The sequence below is a fragment of the Musca domestica genome, unplaced genomic scaffold (assembly GCF_030504385.1).
Source record: "Musca domestica strain aabys unplaced genomic scaffold, Musca_domestica.polishedcontigs.V.1.1 50, whole genome shotgun sequence".
Classification (NCBI taxonomy): domain Eukaryota; kingdom Metazoa; phylum Arthropoda; class Insecta; order Diptera; family Muscidae; genus Musca; species Musca domestica.
Genome location: NW_026712347.1, coordinates 2,094,862 through 2,114,647, shown reverse-complemented (window position 1 = coordinate 2,114,647; position 19,786 = coordinate 2,094,862). Strand labels below are relative to the sequence as shown.

Genomic DNA, 19,786 nt, shown 5'->3' with positions numbered 1-19,786 from the left:
TGAAGGAAAATCCAAATATTGTATTCATCGTTCGTTCTATTTAACTCAGTTTAAGAAAAAATAAGGAAAGATAACAATTGAATGAAAACAACTTGTATATAATATTTAATTTTGTATTTATTAAATGTAAACAAGCGTTTAGAATCTGCAAATACATTGTAAATTTTTGGATAGCTTCTAATAGGTGAAAGAAATATGTCGTACCAAATCTTTTGCAACCATAATTGAGCAGCATCTTTAGTAACAAACATTTTATTGGAAATTTTTATTTAAAAAACCCATTTCCATGCAATACTTACCTCGCTATTACAAAAGACAAGGCAACTGAGATTATGTATAATTTGTCAAACTAATTGCAAATACAAAATCAAGAATGAATATTAAAATATCACTTCAATGTGCCTTAAATCTTTCACGTAAATATTCCATTTGTTTTGCAAACTTTATGTTTGATCCCAACCTTAAATTACAGTCTAAAATGAAAATATTTCGATCAGGTGGCAACTTTTCTTTGAAACAGTAAAACTACTATCAAATCCTATATTCCTCTCTTTCCTGCTCATTACATTGTTTGTGTTGTTGTTCTTGTTTTCTTTTGCATTTTGTTTTGTGCAAAAAAGAACCCTATAACAACAACTTAACGAATCCAATGTTTAATTCTGCCGGCGACACGAGGAAAGAGCAGTGAATTATTCTTGATTTTTGTAAGGCAACATAAATGTGCTTTGTATAGTGCGAATTATTTGCAATATTTGCGAAACGATATCTTTTAATTATCTAAGTCTGGCCGCAGGGAAGAGGTAATAATGCCAACAACAATATTCAAATATTGATAGTGTGATATTTAGCGTGGAAATTAGACAAATTTGTATAAAAATTTTTGTTTGAGGCAGACAGTTGTCTTCGCAGAATAGTCTGCTGTGGTGTATAGTAAGAAGAAGCACAACAAATGTTTTGTACTGCTGCCTGTGTAGTGGAACAACAACGACGAAATTAACGTAAATTGTGAAATATTTGTGTGTGGAACACCATCTTGAAATCCTCCTCCACTGTATCCACTGTAAATAGCAACAAAAGTGAAGACGTCGATCAGTTAAAAATAGAAATTATTAATGGATTTATTTCTCTATTCTTTTCTTTCCCAGTTGCGAAGAATATAATATAAGAAAACTGTCTTTGTTCCTATCGTAAAAAAGAAAAATTGTAAAAAAGCCATTGAAAAAGAAGGGAAACGTGAGTGTAAATACAACAGCCAGAAGTAGTGCTTATTTTTTGCAACACATTTGCGAGTATTGTGCTTTGTCGAGAACAACAACAGCAACGCAAACAATAGACAAACGGTGTGTACGTGCGTGAGTGTGTGTGTGAAGCAGCAAAGGCGTCGCGTACCGGTTGCTTGTGGTGATCTACGCTCTCCAACTCCTTTTCATTCCAAAGCAAAAGGAGTGAATTCGTTGATGATAATTTCACAGTTCATCGTTAAATCATTTGAGTAAAAACAGATGTCTTCTAGCCCCCAAGTCGTTGAGCAAGCAGCTTCCTCCTCCACTCTTGAGCAACCAGCAGCCAAGAAGCGGAAGCTTGCATCCAATACGTCCCCGACCTCGTCCACCAGCCCCCACAATAACAACAATATTAGTGGCAGCGGTGGTGACGACAACGGCGACGCTGTTGATAGCCTGAGTGGGAAAGAGACAACCGCTACAGCTGTTTCATCTTCGTCCTGCTCTGTTTCGTTAAGTTGCGAAAACGCAGCCGGCTCAATCGTTTCCACAACGGGCGAGAGTGGCAGCGGCGGCATTAGTACATCGTCAGCAGTGAATAAAGAAAGCAAAATTGTAAAAAGTGGTGACCAGAGAAATTCCTCGTGCATTGAGAAACAAGAAAACTCCCCAGTAGTGGACTCAAATCTGGCAAAACAACAAACAAACGCTAATAGCAACAACAGCTCTGCAGTTTCATCAACTACCAATAACAACAGCACCACAAACAACTCATCGGGAATGGCTTCTATTTCTGGTGGTGGCTCATCCGCTGGCGGTGACATCGATGAATCTTTGTACTCGCGCCAATTGTATGTGCTTGGTCATGATGCAATGCGTCGTATGGCCAGCTCGGACATCTTGTTGTCTGGCCTGAATGGTTTGGGTTTGGAAATAGCCAAGAATGTCATCTTGGGTGGCGTTAAATCCATAACTCTTCATGACACCGATAATTGTACGGTAAGTACTCTGCACAAAGTTATCAAAAGTGAAAAAAAATGCCTGTCAAATACTAGGGCTGGGAAGAACATAATTCAAATTCTGTCTCTGGTCAAATGTTTTGGAAAAAATCGATTTTTCCTTGGTGCTCAATTATCAGAGAAGAAAAAAAATTGTTTGGTTAGGTTCAGTTTTTCTCCCTCCCATTTTTCATGAGTAATTATCTGTGAAAATATACATCATTCGACCTAAATGAGAGCAGTGTAGTTTCCGAATGAAGTTTCAAATAGGTGCTTGGTGTAAATTTAGCCAAAAATTTATAAATATTTTCTCCATCCATGGAAGAAACAGGCCATATTAAGCTGAAAAAAGATTGAAATTGTTGTTGTGTCATTGTATGGCAAACATACATTGATACATATATACAAAGTATAATTTTCTTCGTTCCATTTGTTTCCCCCCAATTTTTGCATTTCTGTTTGTGTTGTATGTGTGAAATGTGTGTGTTTGTATGGTTGTTGTCATTTTTCCATGGATATTTTTCTGCGAAGTTGAAGTTTTCTCTAGTTGTGTGTGAGAAAGTAGCGTTGCCATATCGTGCCGATGCTCGTCTCCTGTGTCTTTCGTTCAGTTCTTATTGGTATGCTGGAAATTGTTCATATCTGGCAAGGCTGTGATGGTGTTGTTATTGGGGGGAAAGCACGTACTCCACCACAATTGTATCGCTAATAAAAGAAAGAAATTAAAACAAAAAAGTATGAATTAAATTAAACAAAAACACCACAATCACACCATGAGTCATATTTTTTTTTTCTTGATTTTTCAAGCAAAGATATAATGAATGGTATGACACCTGAGAGTGGCAAAAGACCAGACAAGTGCATTGACTGGCCTGCCCGTCGTTGATTGTTGATAATGTTTGCACTGTTTGAATTTCATCAGAGCTGAGTTTTTATTAACTTAAAGCTGTTGCTATAATTAACATTATCGAAAGAGGGCTGGCTATTAGTACAACCCACAAGTCTATTTTTGTGACATACTTTGTGTTTCCCCCCCAATGTAAACTTTATTTTATTTGAATCTCTACAGCAGGAATATTGATGTTATTACTGCGTATTACACAGTTTTGTAATGTAGCAAAATGGAAAACCCCAATGCAATTTAATCGAATGTAGTTTCGTCATTTGTCTGTCTTGTTTCAAATTTTAGCGTTAGGTAAATCTTGCGTTAGGTGAATCTATTTTTGCTGGTTTCCTTTTAATGATTTTTTTTCCACCATTTGAAATTACTTCTCTTATTCAGGAAAATGTTTATTTGCCCCTAGGATGTAGGACTAATAAATGACATAGGAATCAAAAGAATAAAAGAGAAATTCTTCTTCAAAACAGGTCAAGTAATTGCTGTAGACCCCACAGAAGGGTACCTCTTGAAGTTCCATTTCCAATAAAATTGGCTAAAATTTGGCATACTTGTTATAGACCCCATTTAACGTGACTTGAATTACTTTATTTTCAAGGTAACTGTCTTTTGGCTTTTGGTTTCACGAGGACGAGATTGTACTGTGATATTAAGACATCTTAGGGGACTGAATACATAGAAAACACATTCCAATATATTTCAAGATTTGAAATATCAATCAAATTATCATTTGAATTATTCAGTCCGATGTTTTGACCGAATGACATGTTTTTCGGTTCGTAATATTTTATTGAATTCCGGTTTTTACAAATCGCTCCCAAATTTTGCCATTGGCCCCAGCATGTTTTCTTACAAATATGTTAAATGTTTTTAGTCCTCAGGTTGTTTCCGAAAGTTTACATCTCACTACGTCAAATCCATGTTATCTTACGTGGTTTATAGGAACATTTCATTTTAACACCGTACACTCTGACCAGACCAATTTGTTCAGCTCATAAGAATGAGTCAAAAAAGAAGTAAAAGCTCTATCCGTCTATTGAAAACACTATAGAGCTCACGCTATTAAAGATAGAGCTGATTAATTCCTATTTTGTTTGGTTTTGAATGTATCGGTTCAGGTATATCCCTCATTTAGATTGCCCCAATTTTCAACCAAATCAACCGTAAGGATCGAATTCCCTGTGCGTACATTTACTACTCTAAAGAAATATTCTATGTAGGTGTGCTTTGTGACATAACACCCATATAACGGTACCTCCCTATTTTCTATATATTGAAGGTTTATGCACCAAATTGACAGGTACTCTTGCTGTTGTTGTATAATGTACACATGTACTGTTTGAATTCTGATATTCCGATTCTAACTCCAGGTTTAAAACATCGGCTACCTTCGCGGCCTGTAACCAAGGATCATCTCGTGTGAGTGGGGAAGGTTTGATAGGACAATTGAAGACGTGCAGCGTATTGTGTGGGTCTGTATAACACGCCGGGCAGACGTTTAGCACATCTTCATCAATTCGTGCCCAATACCAATTAAGACACTGCATTATTCTGAAATTAATTGCCCCAAATCGATCCGGGCAGCCAAAGTTCTTCAGCTGCAATGAATCTGGGTGGACCCCTAGAACGGCATTCGTACTGTAATTGCTGACGGCTGGCTGGTGCCGGCTAGCGCCTTGAGGACCTTGATCCATCTTTTCACTTGGGGTAGTTTGTGGTCGGAAGTTAGTACCCCTGCTCTGGAACTGTGCAAGATTTTCTGCTCGCAAAAACTATTCAAAGCTGGTCCATTTTTTATACCCTCCACTTTGAAAAGGAGGGTATATTAACTTTGTCATTCCGTTTGTAACATCACTAAATATTCGTCGTAGACCCCATAAAATATATGATATCACCATAAAATTCTAAGTCAATTTAACAATGTCCATCCGTCTGTTAAAATCACGATACAGTCCACATTATTTGACGTAGAGCTTCAAAATTTGGCAGAACAATTTGTATTGTGTCTAGGATGGTTGGTATTGAAAATGAGATATATCGGTCTGCGTCTTGGCATGGTCAACATATAACGTATCTCTCAATATTCGATATTTTGATGATTTCGTCACATTTTTCCACGGAATTGTCTAAAAAGTGGTATATGTAGGTCATAATGGGTTTTACTTTCAGTGGCGGAACATTGTATGTGTAGGTGCACGTTTTCGTATTATCGGTACCTCCCAATATTCGATATTTACGCCACATTTTTCCACGAATTTGTCTAAAAATTTTGTATTTGTAGGGTATAATGGGTTCTAGCTCCGATGGTATTTATAGGTTTACGTTTTCGTATAGCCCCCATAAAACGGTACCTTTCGACATTCGGTATTTTTATGATTTTTTGTCATATTATCCACCGATTCGTCTAAAAAATGGTATTTGTAGTTCTTAATGGGTTTTCGCTCCAGTGGCAGAACATTGAGTAGCTGAGACCATCATTGCCACATTTACCCACGGATTTGTTCATTTTTGGCATTTAAGACTCGCAATAGATAAGAATCATTGTAGTATAAAGTTGTCTAAATGGGTACCCATTCTGGTTTTTCTCCCCCCCATACTATTTATTTTTTTTGAAAAGTTTAACTGCTTTGTATTTAAAGTAGAACACGCTGTAATTAAGATACCTCTATACATTTTTTTCTTTACTCAATGGTGGAGGATATTAAAAAATCTGGCCCGGCCCGGCTTTTTACTTGTTTTTAATACGTTCCTTCTATTTTGTTGGAGGATGCTGTAATTTGACATTTCGGCTTCTCTACGAGTAGATTATCTTAGTATAGATCGACTCTTTGGTATTGCCCCCATATGACGATACTTCCCGATCTTGGATGTTTTCAAGCTTTTGCAGCATTCTAAATCAAATTTATTTAATTGGTTTTCACTGCATAATTTGAACACCTCAATAAAAATATTAAAATAGGCACACGCATGGTACAATAAGATCAAGGTAGCGCTATGGTACCATATGATTTCAATTTTTTTATTTTCTTGGCTTAATACGTCAACTATATTGTTTATGTATGAGTTTCCTTTTCATAGGCAAAGAAAATGTTCACAAAATATTCAAATTCGAGTGTTTTCAAAATGTTGATTTCAACGTATGCATTGAAACCATCTTCAGTTTTTGTAGCGAAATAAACCTTTAGAGATATATAGAACATGATTTTGAAAAGAAATTTTGACTTTTCATTGAGTTTTCGCGGTTCTCAATTATTTATTCAAAATAAATGCAACAAGTTGTTTGAATTTTTATTGTTTTGATACTAATTCTGACATTACAAGCCAAACAGGTAGACCTCTATACTTGCAATTTTTTCGAAGTTAACCTACCTTCTCTACTTTGTACCATGGGCACACGGTATGACATACCCACCCCACAAAGCGGTACTTCCATATTCTCGGTATTAGGAGGTTTCTGTCCTAATTGTCCAACAAACTAGCTGCGGTACAGGTATAGCCCCTATACAACGGAACTAGTCCATTTGGCAATGTATCTAGTTTTTAGGTGGTGGACGGTATAACAAACCGACCCGGTCCAACCAGACTTTAAGTCTTATCCTTATACTTTTTATAACTCTTGGAAAGTGATGCTTACGTAAGATTAGGAGATAAGATAGTTCATAGAATACCAGTCATAAAAATGAGAATTGATGCGTGATATGTATGTGATGTTTTCCATTCGTTTGACTCCTTTTTCCGCCACTTTTGCTGAATAATTACATACAGTGGCAAAGCTAGTTATCGATTGTTTCCCATAGACCTTTTTCCCCATTTCGACTTGATGTCGCCCAATTTTTAATCAAATATTTTATTAAAACATTTAAGTATAATCCGCGACATTTCTAGGGGTTTAAGCATTTGAAATTCTAAGATTAGATAAATATATTCACTCGTAAAAGGCCCAATTGTTACACGAATCTACCTCTCAATTGTGTTGTTGTTCCTACATTTACATAAATATATTTCTCAGTCAGTTATAAAATGACAAATATTATTTATTCAAATACAGTTGATTAAGTATCAAATTACTTACCTCTTTGCCTTCAATAATTAACTTGTTTGTTTGAAAACCCTTTTTTTACTCTGTAACTTCATTTTGTTTTTATTCTATTTAAATATATTTTACATTATTATTATATTCGTATGCACACACAAAAAAATTCTCTAAACTAAAAACGCTAGAAGTCATCGAAAACAATTTAATTTTTTATAGTTTTTTATATATATTTAAATTTTGTTACATGGGGACTCCTCATAGTCTCATCATACTTTGTGTTTTCTACGTCCCCCTTCAGTTGTTTTTAGTTAATTTTACTTTTGTTATTGCGTTCAACATTATTGTAATGTGTTGGTGATGATTCGGGCGATTTGACCGACAATTTACAAAATACCTGATACATTGTGGGGAAGTACTGAATGACAAAGTAAACCGAGAACAAATAAGCACAAATTAAAATTGTTAAGAACAAATCGAATACAGCAGGCTTAACACGATAAACATTCAAATTGGCATAGGCTCCCTCGTAGAACATGAAGTCGGGTTCACGAGCATCAGGTTTGTCGTAGATGAGTTTGACATTTTTAAGATACTTTTCAAATGCATTTTTGAGGTCGTTATTGTGTAAGGCGGATTTAAGATTTAAGTACGATTTAATAAGCTTGGGTGTAATTTGCTAGAAAAAAAAAAAAAAGAAAATTATGTTTTACAAATTTCAATATAGGATTTAAAAACCACTCACCATGGCACCAGCAAAGACCTCCAGATCGTCACTATCCACAGCTGCATTGTTGTTATCTCCATAAACATAACGGGCCAAAGCTTCGGCAATGATTTTGGCATTAAGTTGAGCTCTCTCCAGTACTTCTTCTTCACCATCACTGAATATGGTGGTGCGTGTAGGATGTTTTGGTGTCTTCAATGCAGACAAAGTAAAAGCTGATAGACGTTTGATACTGAAACGTTCATGTTGCCAGGCTAATTGCTGATCGGCTAAATTGATTTTCTTGTGAACTCCCTCAACAGTGACATTTTGATATTTTTGGCCGGCTTTCTTTAGGTGTTTGAAGAACACATTCATGGGAGTGTTCTCCTTTGGAGGCTTGGAAACATGCATATACAGTTGTTGATCTCCATTGTCAGCATTTAATGTTTGAGTTATGCTATCCAGGCACAAAACAAAGTCCACATTCTGTTTTTATTTTTGTAAAAAGAGAGAGGAATATGTCATTAAATATGTAAGTCAAACCACAATAACAAATAAATAACAATACGGTAAAGTGAAAGTTTGTTAAGAAGAAGGTGTGAGGAAAGAAAACAAAAAAGCAAATCGTTTAAAACATAAAAAGCTGCTTCTTCATACATAAAGACTTGCAAAAATTTCTAGCTAAGGCTAAAGGTTAATGGACTGAAGTATGATATGGCTAGCCAACGATTTGTTTTTGGTGCTTCATTTCAAATTTACTTTAGCTCTTCTACACCAATGTTATGAAATTAGTGTTAAAAGAAATCAAACCTCTTCTATAATATCACTGTGTTTTCCATGAGAAATAATAGAACCGGTTATAGAAAATATATCATCGTACTTTTTTGTCAAACAAAACAATAAGAATTACCATCAGAAGATTTGTGTTAACTTTTTACATACCTGCAATTGAACATTTTCATCTAACCATTTCTTGGCACCTTGGAAATTTAGCAATGGTCCAGATTCCGATAACAAGAAGAGTAGACGGTATTTTGGTGCGGCATTGGCAGTATTGTGTAATTTACTAAACAAATCTGCCAAAGTCATTAATATGGCCGCATCCACATTTGTGGGGTATTCATTGTAGATACCAAAGGTATTCAAATGACCAGCCACAATTATCAATGGTAACTTGCTGTTGAGATCTTCGTTATTGTTGGCCTTGCTGAATTTTGCTGCTGGGGCCAATTCTCCCTGGACAATGGGAATTTTACTGTTTTTATTGTTGGCGTGACTGGCACCGGTTACAATGATTTGATAGCCATTTGCCGAAATCGAATTGAACACTTCATTTAAAGCGGAATTGTCACGTGAATTTTTCTTATTGTTCGCTGAGGCAGTATTACGACTAATATCATTGACAATTTTTTCCAATTCTGTGTTGTATTGTGAAAAATATACGGGTACAGAAATTGACTGAGTCATCATGGCTTGTTCCAACAAATTCAAGTGCTAAAAAAGAAATGGGCTATAAATTGCTAAGTTTCTCAAGGGTGGATAATATGTATAGCACTCACCTCTTTGTCTTCGCTGGACATTGTTGAGACATTTTGTGGCAAAAGTAGAACTAAACCTCCGGCCTTTTGCCTAATCTCTTTGAATTGATCAATAGTTACATCTTGAAATCTGCAAAGAAAGATTGAAAGCTAATTGCTTTCAAATTGCAGTGATTGGTGGTTTGTAGACTTACTTGGCAACAACACAATGCCTAGATGTGCTCCAAGTATACAATGATTTGGCCTCCAAGGATAGAGCAGAAGCACGGCAGCCTGAAATATAGAAAAACAAATGTAAATTAATCTTTATTTAGAGTTTCTCGGAGCACATGGTTGCTTGGTGGCTGTATTTACATAGATAATTCTTCCCACCTATTTATTGCGGCTTATCTGAACATTTGGAAAGCTTTATCTTGATTTAGTTTCACAATGGTGTCATATGCAGTGAATACATATACATACATATTTTTATAAAAGGTTGAAACCGCTTGCCTTGCAAAAGTCACACATACAAAAATAAATGTTGTATTTAAATACAATACAAATAAAATAACATGCACTTCGAACCCACTGCCTCTCCTCTTCTCCATAGAAGAAAAATGTGCGAACACATAAAACTTGCAGCGGGTAAAATATATTAATTAGACACCATCATCATCACATGCCTAGCAGTAGCAATTGTGGTATTCGGCATATCACCACCACAACTACTACCCCCTTTTTAAGGCACTAAAAATAAACGCGCGTTGACCATTTTTTGTCCATCATTGTGCGTGCAGCCAGTCTCTACTCACCATAAGAAACACCATTGACATCGAATTGGGACATTCGCTGAACATTAAATTCGCTGGAGGCCAACACGGGATTAGCCGAACAGATAATCATAATGGGCAATGCCAAGAGTAAGTAGTAAGGCAATCCACCACGGAATATATCCGCAAAATTGTCTGCATCTTCGAAGATGGCCATCTTTATTTCTTTTTCTGTCGTGTGCTGGCAGAAAAATAATTCCGACGGCGGTTGCTAGAAAAAGTCGAAGGGGAAGTGCCCTTGTTTTTGCTTAAATTGTTAATAGCTAAACGAACTAAACTTTTCCACTGAGTTTGTCCCACTTTCTGTTGACTTTCATTGATGTTTTATTAATTTAATTAAAAGTGTTCTTGTGAAACGTTGAAGTATTATGCAGGTGTGGATTTTTTTCTCCCTTCTTATTCTCGTACACCGGTCTGCACGTTAGTTCTGTTAAAAGAGTATTCGAATACTGATTACTCATTTTATTTGCCCTCAATTTGCCAGACAGTAGCTTAGTCATTGGACGGTGTTGCCAGATATAGTTATTTGGTTGTGTTGAGCAATTGAAATACCATGGTTTGTTTGAGAGGGAGAGCAATTCGAAAGTTTTTTATTGTAATTATAAAAGAATGAAGAACAACAGAAAAGGCGTACAATAAATATATCAAGAAAATACATATAATAAATAAAAAGAAGAGAACATTAATTTGTATATTTTTGATGTTGGCAATGCTATTCCCGCCTACATGGAATATCGCAACATGTAGTATGTCTAATGTCATTCGTCAAAGTAATCGAATAGTCATCGTAGTAGCAACCCAGTAAACAATTTTTTCCGACTGCTCTGATTTTAGATTTTTTTTCGAAATTTCTGACGTTTTTTTCAGAAATTTCTGATAGAAATTGGTCCGATTTTCTAAACGTTTTTTTTTTTAGAATTTCTGCACATTTTCCTGTGTTTTTAAGCGAAAAAAACTCGAAAAATTTACAAACGGAGAGAGTAGATTGTCTATTGCTCTGGCATATTCTCTCCCACATGTAAACGGATGGTGGTGGTTTGACACATTCTCTCCCATAGTAGTTGTTGTTGTGATCATTCATTTCAAGATCTCAACAACAACAAAGCGCAAAGCAAAAATGCTATTTGTTATTGTTATTGTGAACTGTTAGATTTTCCGTTGTAAAAATGTGCGTTTTGTTGTTGTTGTGAATCAGCCTCTTTCTCTTTCGTTCCCAAAAAAATATGATGGAAAAAAATTGCAAAAACAACTACATACCGGTTTTCTGTGTGCACTGCTTTTTATTTTTAGTTCTTGTTTAGCAAGTATTCCTGGTAGCGACTCCCAAAAAGAAAATAGTATAGGGGATCATATCGCGGATGTCCAAATGTCATCTCCGGAAGAAATTAACGAAATTAAAAGTAATGATCCAAATCCTTCATTTGGAAATGCATGTTGCAAAGAAATTAGTGATGATCTCAATTCAGACCATTCAATAGAAAATGATTTCGATTCAGACAATTTAAGAGAAAGTGATTTTGACTCAGACCATTCAATAGAAAATGAAAGTGAAATAAGTTTGAGAACATTTTTATTTCTTCCGAATTCTGAACGATTTCTTTCAGAAAATCGGAACTTTCTCCCGAATTCTGAGCGTTTTTTTTTCAGAAAATCTGAATTTTATTCCGAATTTTCTTTCGAATTCTGACCGATTTCTTTTAGAAAATCTGAATATTCCGCCGAATTTCCAGACGAATTCTGCCCGATTTCTTTCAGAAATTCGGAGTTGTCCTCCGAATCTTTTCCGAAAATCTAATTTTTTCTCCTATTTTTTCAAGAATTTTCACCGAATTCGGACCGAATTCGTCCAGAAAATCTAATATTTTTTCAGATTTTTTTCAGAAAATCTTTCCGAATTCGGTGACCACGTCCATACAACTTTCGTACCGAAATCGGAAGGAATTCGGAATCAGAATCGGACATTTTTTCAGAGATTCTGACAGAAATCGGACCGAATTCGGCAAAAATTGTTTACTGGGAAATGTCAAAATGGATATTGAATATACACACACATGCAGTGCTGGTATGTATGTGTGTGTGCTGCATATATTTTATGAGGGCTTTAACTGATTATTTCTTCTTCGTTAATTTGATAATTAAACATTTAATTAAGGCCTCTCGCAATGACCAATTTCTAACAATCTTCATAAGTTTGTATTCTCTACAAGTCATGCCTTCACTTTGCAGTCTATACAACCTTGCCAGATTGAATACATTTCAAATGGCCATTTGAGATAATTTTAAATATATTTTTGGGTTTTTAGAAGAGAGGAATAAGTAACATTTAACTTGTTCAACTCCCTCGTTTACCACACACGACTAATTAAGGAGTCTGCAAGGTGAAAGTCGGAAAAAATCAGAAATCCGAACGAGTTCGGTCTGACTTCGAGTCGAAAGTCAGATGAAACTTCCGATTCAAATGCGACTTCTAATCGAAATTTATGAGGAGTGATTGACGAATTCAAGAAACGATAAGTCAAATAAAAGTCTGAAGATTTTTCCTACTTTCAAACCGAGTTTTCGAATAATTTTTGCGGACTTTTTAACCGTTTTCGGTCTGAATTCAGAAAAAAGGTTTATGAAATTCTGTTATTTTGGAAGTAATGTCTTAGGAATTTATGGTGAAGTTTTTTGCAGATTTGGGCAAAATTCTGAGAAAGTAGAGATCTGGGAAGTAGAGATTTTTTCCTTCCTTCGTCATGAATACTCTCGAAGGGAGTACCCGATTTGATCCAAACTTGGTACATCATAATATTAATGTCAAACTTAGATCGAGTTCGGAGGTGGACAATATCGGTCCACTCCTTCCTCCAAAACATCAACATTTTCAAAGAAAATAATTTACTGCACAGGTAGAGAAAGGATAATCCGATTTTGCTCCAATTTTGCAAATCCCAATATTTCCCTCAATGCAACAGCAGGTGCTAAAATTGACAATATCGGTTCACTCCATCCAGTACCTCCCCTCAAAGGTTCAAAATGTTGAATAATTATTATTATAACTCTTATAAAATTTGATGTAAGTGTCCGATTGTCTTCAAATTACACACATCACAATATTTTTATTAACCCAAGGTCTGGTGTGGTACCTCCGCCACAAAGGGTCAAAATTTTCAATATTCATGAAGCACATATAATGCGAAATTAACATCCGATTTCATTCAGACATAGCCCATGTCAATATTTCCATCAACACAAGGTCTGTTAGAAAGATGGTAGAGATCGGGCTTGGCATAGATTTTATATTGTACAACTTTCAATCAAATCGAGGAGAATAAAGTTTGTATTAGGTATTTTTAAATTCTGCTGGATTAATTAAGTTTCCATTAAAAAAAAAATTAAATCCAGTCCTTTGCGTCTTAAAATGTTTATATTTCCATTTAATATCTCCTTTTTTAACTTTATTTTCAGACTCAAGACTTCTCGTCTCAATTCTATTTGACCGAAGCCGACATCGGTAAAAATCGCGCTGAAGCATCATGTAACAAATTGGCCGAACTTAACAACTATGTACGTACTTCGTCATATACCGGTGAATTGACCGAAGATTTCTTGCGCCAATTCCGGGTGATTGTGTTGACAAATGCCAGCGATGCTGAACAACATCGCATTGCAAAGTTCGCTCATGAAAACAATATTGCATTGATCATTGCCGAAACTCGTGGTTTATATGCCAAGGTCTTTTGTGATTTTGGTGAAAACTTCACCATTTACGATCAGGATGGCGCCCAACCAGTATCAACGATGATTGCAAGCGTTACCCATGATTCACAGGGTGTTGTCACTTGTTTGGACGAGACCCGTCATGGTCTGAACGATGGCGACTATGTAACATTCTCTGAAGTCCAAGGCATGACTGAGTTGAATGGTTGTGCTCCACTGAAGATCACTGTGCTTGGTCCATACACTTTTAGCATTGGCGATACCAGTAAATTTAGCGAATACAAGACAGGTGGTATTGTTACCCAAGTAAAAATGCCCAAAACCATCAGCTTCAAACCATTGGAGGTGGCCGAAAAAGAGCCTGAGTTTTTGATTTCCGATTTCTCCAAGTTTGATCATCCCGCTAGCTTGCATGTTGCTTTCAAAGCACTGCATAAATACATCGAAGAAAATGGAGGTAAGCCACCACGTCCATGGAACGAAGAAGATGCCCAAAAGTTTTTGCAATTATGCAAATCGATGGATGAAAATGTGTTGGACAATGTTGTCTTGACATTTGCCAAGATTTGTGCTGGTAACACTTGCCCCATTGATGCTGCCATGGGTGGTATGGTTGCCCAAGAAGTTCTCAAGGCCTGCAGTGGCAAATTCACTCCCATTTATCAATGGTTCTACTATGATGCTGTTGAATGTTTGCCCGATGGTGGTGTAGAGGAAGCTGATGCCCAGCCAATTGGTTCCCGATACGATGCTCAAATTGCAATTTTCGGCAAGAAATTCCAAGAGAAATTGGGTGATGTCAAGTAAGTTTTGCGGTCCTATTTTGGCAGTACTTTACCTTATTTATCTTCTGAATTTTGCAGATACTTTATTGTTGGCGCCGGCGCTATTGGTTGTGAACTGATTAAGAACTTTGCTATGATTGGTGCTGGTGTCCGTAATGGTCAACTTTTCATAACCGACATGGATCTCATTGAGAAATCAAATTTGAATCGTCAGTTCCTTTTCAGACCAAAAGATGTGCAAAAACCCAAGGCCCAAACAGCTGTGGCTGCCATCAAACAAATGAATCCCGAAATCAAGGTCACCGCCTATGAATTGCGTGTCGGCTCCGAAACCGAAAAAGTATTCTCCGAAGAATTCTACAGCCAATTGGATGGTGTAGCCAACGCTTTGGATAACATTGATGCACGTATTTATATGGATCGTAAGTGTGTCTTCAATCGCATACCCTTGGTAGAGTCTGGTACTCTCAGTACCATGGGTAATGTTCAGGTTATTGTGCCATTCCTGACCGAATCGTACAGTTCATCACAAGATCCACCAGAAAAGAGCATTCCGATTTGTACATTAAAGAATTTCCCCAATGCCATTGAGCACACCCTGCAATGGGCCAGAGATTGTTTCGAGGGTATTTTCACACAGACAGCTGAGAATGCGGCCCTCTATGCCACAGATCCCACTTTCATTGAGCGTACATTGAAATTGTCTGGCATTCAGCCATTGGAAACTTTAGAGTCTGTCAAGGTAATGTGAGAATTTATGAGCTTGTTGCAATTTAAGTACTAATTTTCAATGCTCTTCCACCTAGGTTGCTTTGATCGATGCCAGACCCAAAGATTTTGCCGATTGTGTTAAATGGGCCCGTCTCTACTGGGAAGAGTGTTATGCCAATCAAATTAAACAATTGTTGTACAATTTCCCTCCCAATCAAATTACCTCAAGTGGTCAACCGTTTTGGTCGGGCCCCAAACGCTGCCCCGAACCATTGGTATTCGATATTAATGACTCAATGCATGTCGATTATGTATATGCTGCAGCAAATTTACGTGCTGAAGTATATGGCTTGCCACAAGTTCGTGATCGTGATACCGTCGTTGCTTTGATCCAACAAGTTGAGGTGAGTAGTGTAGTGTAGTTATACGGAATGAATAGTATGGTACATTGGTGCAGTGTGGAAGTGAATCCGACATTGTTATACCCTGAACCATATGGCTACAGAGGGTATACATCATTTGATACGACCAAAACGTGTGCCGCATCAAAATATCGGTTTTAGACCCTAAGTCTTTTTGGACCATCCGTTCAGGACATTTGGTGTCGATCAGCGATGTCCATCCGTCCGTCTGGCTGTCTGGTGCGCACAATAACTCTCCAAGGGAGTATCCGATTTGATACAAACTGAGTACATCGAGTTCGGAGATGGACAATATTGGCACACTCCTTCTGGTACCTCCCCCACAAAGGGTTAAAATTTTGAATAACCAAAACAATCATAAAAATCGATGTAAGCATTCGGTTCTCTTAAAATTACACACATCACAATATTTTTATATACACATCTGATTCCATTCAGACTTAGCACAGCTCAAAATTTCCATCAACACAAGATCTGTTGGAAAAATGGTTCCTTCTGATACCTCTCCCAAAAAGGATTAAAATTTTGAATAATCAAAACTATCATAGAATCTGATCTAAGCATTCGGTTCTCTTTAAATTACACACATCTCAAAAATTTTATTAGTCCAACGTCTCCTGTGAAGATGGGATATATCGGTTTACTCCTTCTGGTGTCTTCCCCTCAAAAAGGGTCAAAATTGTGAATTTTTGATACATCTCAATATTTCGAATTATGTTTAAGATACATAACCACGATTTCCAATTCTCTAACTCTTGTGTCTTTTTGCTTTTTTTAAGGTGCCCGAATTCAAGCCACGTTCAGGTGTTAAAATCGAGACCAATGAAGCTGCTGCTGCCGCCGAATCTAATAACCACGTCGAAGTGGATCAGGATCGTGTAAATAAAATACTCACCGAATTGCAGGCTCTGGGCAAATTGAATTTCACCATTAAACCTTTGCAATTCGAAAAGGACGATGACAATAATTTACACATGGACTTTATTGTTGCTGCCTCAAATCTAAGAGCAACAAACTACAAGATTACACCTGCCGATCGTCATAAATCAAAGTTGATTGCTGGTAAAATTATGCCGGCCATTGCTACAACCACCTCCTTGATTTCTGGCTGGGCTGTTTTAGAAATCATTAAACTTATTATGGGGTAATGTCCACTTAACAATGGTTTCATGTAATATGATCAAATATTAATTAATTTTATTATTGCAGACACAAAGATCTATCTAAATTCAAAAACGGCTTTGCCAATCTTGCTTTACCACTTGTGGCATTCTCAGAACCTTTGCCAGCACCCAAGAACACTTTCTATGGCAAAGAATGGACACTGTGGGATCGCTTTGAAGTGCCCGGTGAATTGACATTGCAAGAGTTCTTGGAACACTTTGAAAAGAAAGAGAAACTCAAGATCACCATGTTGTCTCAGGGCGTTTCCATGCTCTACTCATTCTTTATGCCTAAGGCTAAATGTGCTGAGCGCATGCCATTGCCCATGTCCGAGGTAGTACGCCGGGTGTCCAAGAAACGCATTGAACCACATGAGCGTTCTTTGGTCTTTGAAATTTGCTGCAATGACGAGGATGGTGAAGATGTTGAAGTACCCTATGTGCGGTATACTCTGCCCTAAAGACAGACAGAAGGAGAAGAAGGCAACAAGGAAAATTAACAACCAGAAATAATTTATCCCAAAAGTTTTTTGGCAGTTTAACTGAATATAATTTTTAATTTTTTTATTATGAATTTGAGTGTGGGCCAAAAATAAAACCCAATGCGTTTAATATACGAAAATATAAAAGAAAAACAAAAAACACAAAAGAAACAAACTCCTTTGCATTATTTGTTTTCTGTTTCTTTAAAAAAAAAGTATATATGCAAAATATAAATGAGTTAATAATTGCAAACTCTTCTTTGGAAAGTCCATAATTTAATTTATTTTCTACAACCCCTAGATCAACAGCAACAACACATTTTATGCATAAGCAGAGCCGCCGGCAACAAAAATGGCAACCAATAATATATTCATAAACGATACACATACATACTTTGTATTTGCGAATTAATTTAGTGTTTCTTACGAATTATTATTTAAAAGAAAGTGCAGAAAAACAAAATAAAACAGTTAAAAATTCAAATGAGAAAAAAAAATTAAGAAAATTGTACGTGGTTGTGATTTATTAAGGGTCTACTTTTTATGGGACAGATGGATGGCTAAAAATGTATTTTGTGTCACAAAATTGCATTTATTCAGTCGTATGGAATACACAGAAGTGTCAAATGAACAATTTGAATATTCGTTCCTATTTTTATCACCTGTTTAAAAAATACATCTTGGTTCCGACAAAAACTAGTTTACAAACGAGTTAAAAATCATCTAAGTTTGATCGCACCGAATTTTTAATACCGTCCGCCATTTGGAGGGAACTTGGAAAATGTGAAAATATTTTGTTGAAAAAATGGTTCTAAAATTATTAAAATACCGAATATCGGATGGTAAAGTTATCTGTCAAAGAAGTTTTTTTGCAAACTCCAAATAACAATTAGGAGATACACTAGAGCTCCAACTCAAAACGACGCAAATCGAATCACCTTTTTCTATACATATACAAAATGCTATGAAATGTAATTTACTGGGGAAAAATTTTATATTTTTGATAAAAAAAAAAAAAAAAAAACAAATAGCAATACATTTTTATTTATTCCATTTATTTCAAAAAAATGTTCATAAATATTATAAAGAAATAACAAAACAATAAATTAAGAAAAAAAAAACAACAAAAATTAAATTTATTTAAATATGTATGTACATATAGCACCATAAAGAAAAGTGAATTATCTTTATTTAACGCAATTTGAAAATTTGTTATCGTACAGGTGACGATCAGTGTTGCCAGAAGTTATAAAAATGTTAAACGACAGAAAAGATGCTAAATCAGGCACTGCAAATGCAAAAAAAAAAAAATAGTAAACGCAAATGCAAATTTCCTGATACAGGTATGTCACAGGAACAAATCCCAAACGAAAGGGGTTTTAATTCCACGAACAATTTTTTTTTCGGTTTCAACCCACTTTGGATTTTGCAAGTAAAATTGTATTTTATGGAAACTTTTAACCTAAAATCTCTTAAAACATCAACATATTGTGGAACAACTGTAGTTCAGTTTCTAAGTCGATTTAACGATGTCCATCTGTCTGTTGAAATCACGATACAGCCCACATTATTTGACGTAGAGCTTATAGGTAGGTTGGTATTGAAAATGAGATAACGGTACCTCCCGATATTCGATATTTAAATGATTTTTGCCACATTTTTCCACAGATTTGTCTAAAAATTGGTAGTTGTAGGTCATAATTGGTTCTAGCTCGTGTGGCGAAACATTGTATGTATGTTTTTATATAGCCCCCATATAACGGTACCTCCCGATATTCGGTTTATTGATGATTTTTACCACATTTACCCACGGATTTGTCTAAAAATTTGTATTTGTAGTTCGAAATGGGTTATAGATCCGGAGGCCGATCATAGTATATATGGGTCAACGTTTTGTTATAGCTCCCATATAACGGTACCTTCCTAAAATTCGTTACTTTTATAATTTTTGCCACATTCTTTCACGGATTTGTCCAAAAATTGCTATTTGTAGGTTATATAATAGGTTCGTGTGGCGAAACATAGTATGTACAGGACCACGTTTTCGTTTGGCCCCCCAAAATGGTACCTTCCGATATTCGGTATTTTGATGACTTTTGCCACATTTTCAAACGGATTTGTCAACAAAATTGGTATTTGTAATTCATAATGGGTTCCAGCTCCGGTGGCAGAACATTGAATATATAGGTCCACCGATATTCGGTATTTTGCTAATCCTAGTCACATTTACCCACGAAAATTGCTTCAAATTTGATATTTTAGAAGATTTGGTAGATGACAATCCTTGAACTATAAAATTGTCTTTAGAGG

The 19,786-nt window shown here is 36.1% G+C and overlaps 2 protein-coding genes across 2 annotated transcripts; one reads left to right on the top strand and one right to left on the bottom strand.

Annotated features, from left to right (window-relative positions):
* The first annotated feature begins 645 nt into the window (after nucleotides 1–645).
* Nucleotides 646–17,651, top strand: LOC101897581 (ubiquitin-like modifier-activating enzyme 1). Its single transcript, XM_005184379.4, has 7 exons — nucleotides 646–800; nucleotides 1,146–2,222; nucleotides 13,662–14,716; nucleotides 14,777–15,440; nucleotides 15,505–15,813; nucleotides 16,611–16,975; nucleotides 17,041–17,651. The coding sequence occupies exons 2-7, from the start codon at nucleotides 1,503–1,505 to the stop codon at nucleotides 17,453–17,455; spliced, it is 3,528 nt and encodes a 1,175-aa protein (XP_005184436.1). The 5' UTR covers nucleotides 646–800; nucleotides 1,146–1,502; the 3' UTR covers nucleotides 17,456–17,651.
* LOC101897412 (BOS complex subunit ncln) lies at nucleotides 7,232–10,664 on the bottom strand. Its single transcript, XM_005184378.4, has 6 exons — nucleotides 10,194–10,664; nucleotides 9,594–9,672; nucleotides 9,421–9,529; nucleotides 8,804–9,355; nucleotides 7,898–8,347; nucleotides 7,232–7,831 (listed from the first exon to the last, which is right to left on the bottom strand). The coding sequence occupies exons 1-6, from the start codon at nucleotides 10,366–10,368 to the stop codon at nucleotides 7,460–7,462; spliced, it is 1,737 nt and encodes a 578-aa protein (XP_005184435.2). The 5' UTR covers nucleotides 10,369–10,664; the 3' UTR covers nucleotides 7,232–7,459.
* Nucleotides 17,652–19,786: the final 2,135 nt, after the last annotated feature.

Coding starts and splice junctions, on each gene's coding strand:
- LOC101897581 (XM_005184379.4), top strand. CDS start 1,503: ATGTCTTCTAGCCCCCAAGTCGTTGAGCAAGCAGCTTCCTCCTCCACT. Junction 15,441..15,504: donor AAACTTTAGAGTCTGTCAAG/GTAATGTGAGAA, acceptor TCTTCCACCTAG/GTTGCTTTGATCGATGCCAG. Junction 16,976..17,040: donor ATCATTAAACTTATTATGGG/GTAATGTCCACT, acceptor TTATTATTGCAG/ACACAAAGATCTATCTAAAT.
- LOC101897412 (XM_005184378.4), bottom strand. CDS start 10,368: ATGGCCATCTTCGAAGATGCAGACAATTTTGCGGATATATTCCGTGGT. Junction 9,673..10,193: donor TGTCAATGGTGTTTCTTATG/GTGAGTAGAGAC, acceptor TCTATATTTCAG/GCTGCCGTGCTTCTGCTCTA. Junction 7,832..7,897: donor AGGTCTTTGCTGGTGCCATG/GTGAGTGGTTTT, acceptor TTTTTTTTCTAG/CAAATTACACCCAAGCTTAT.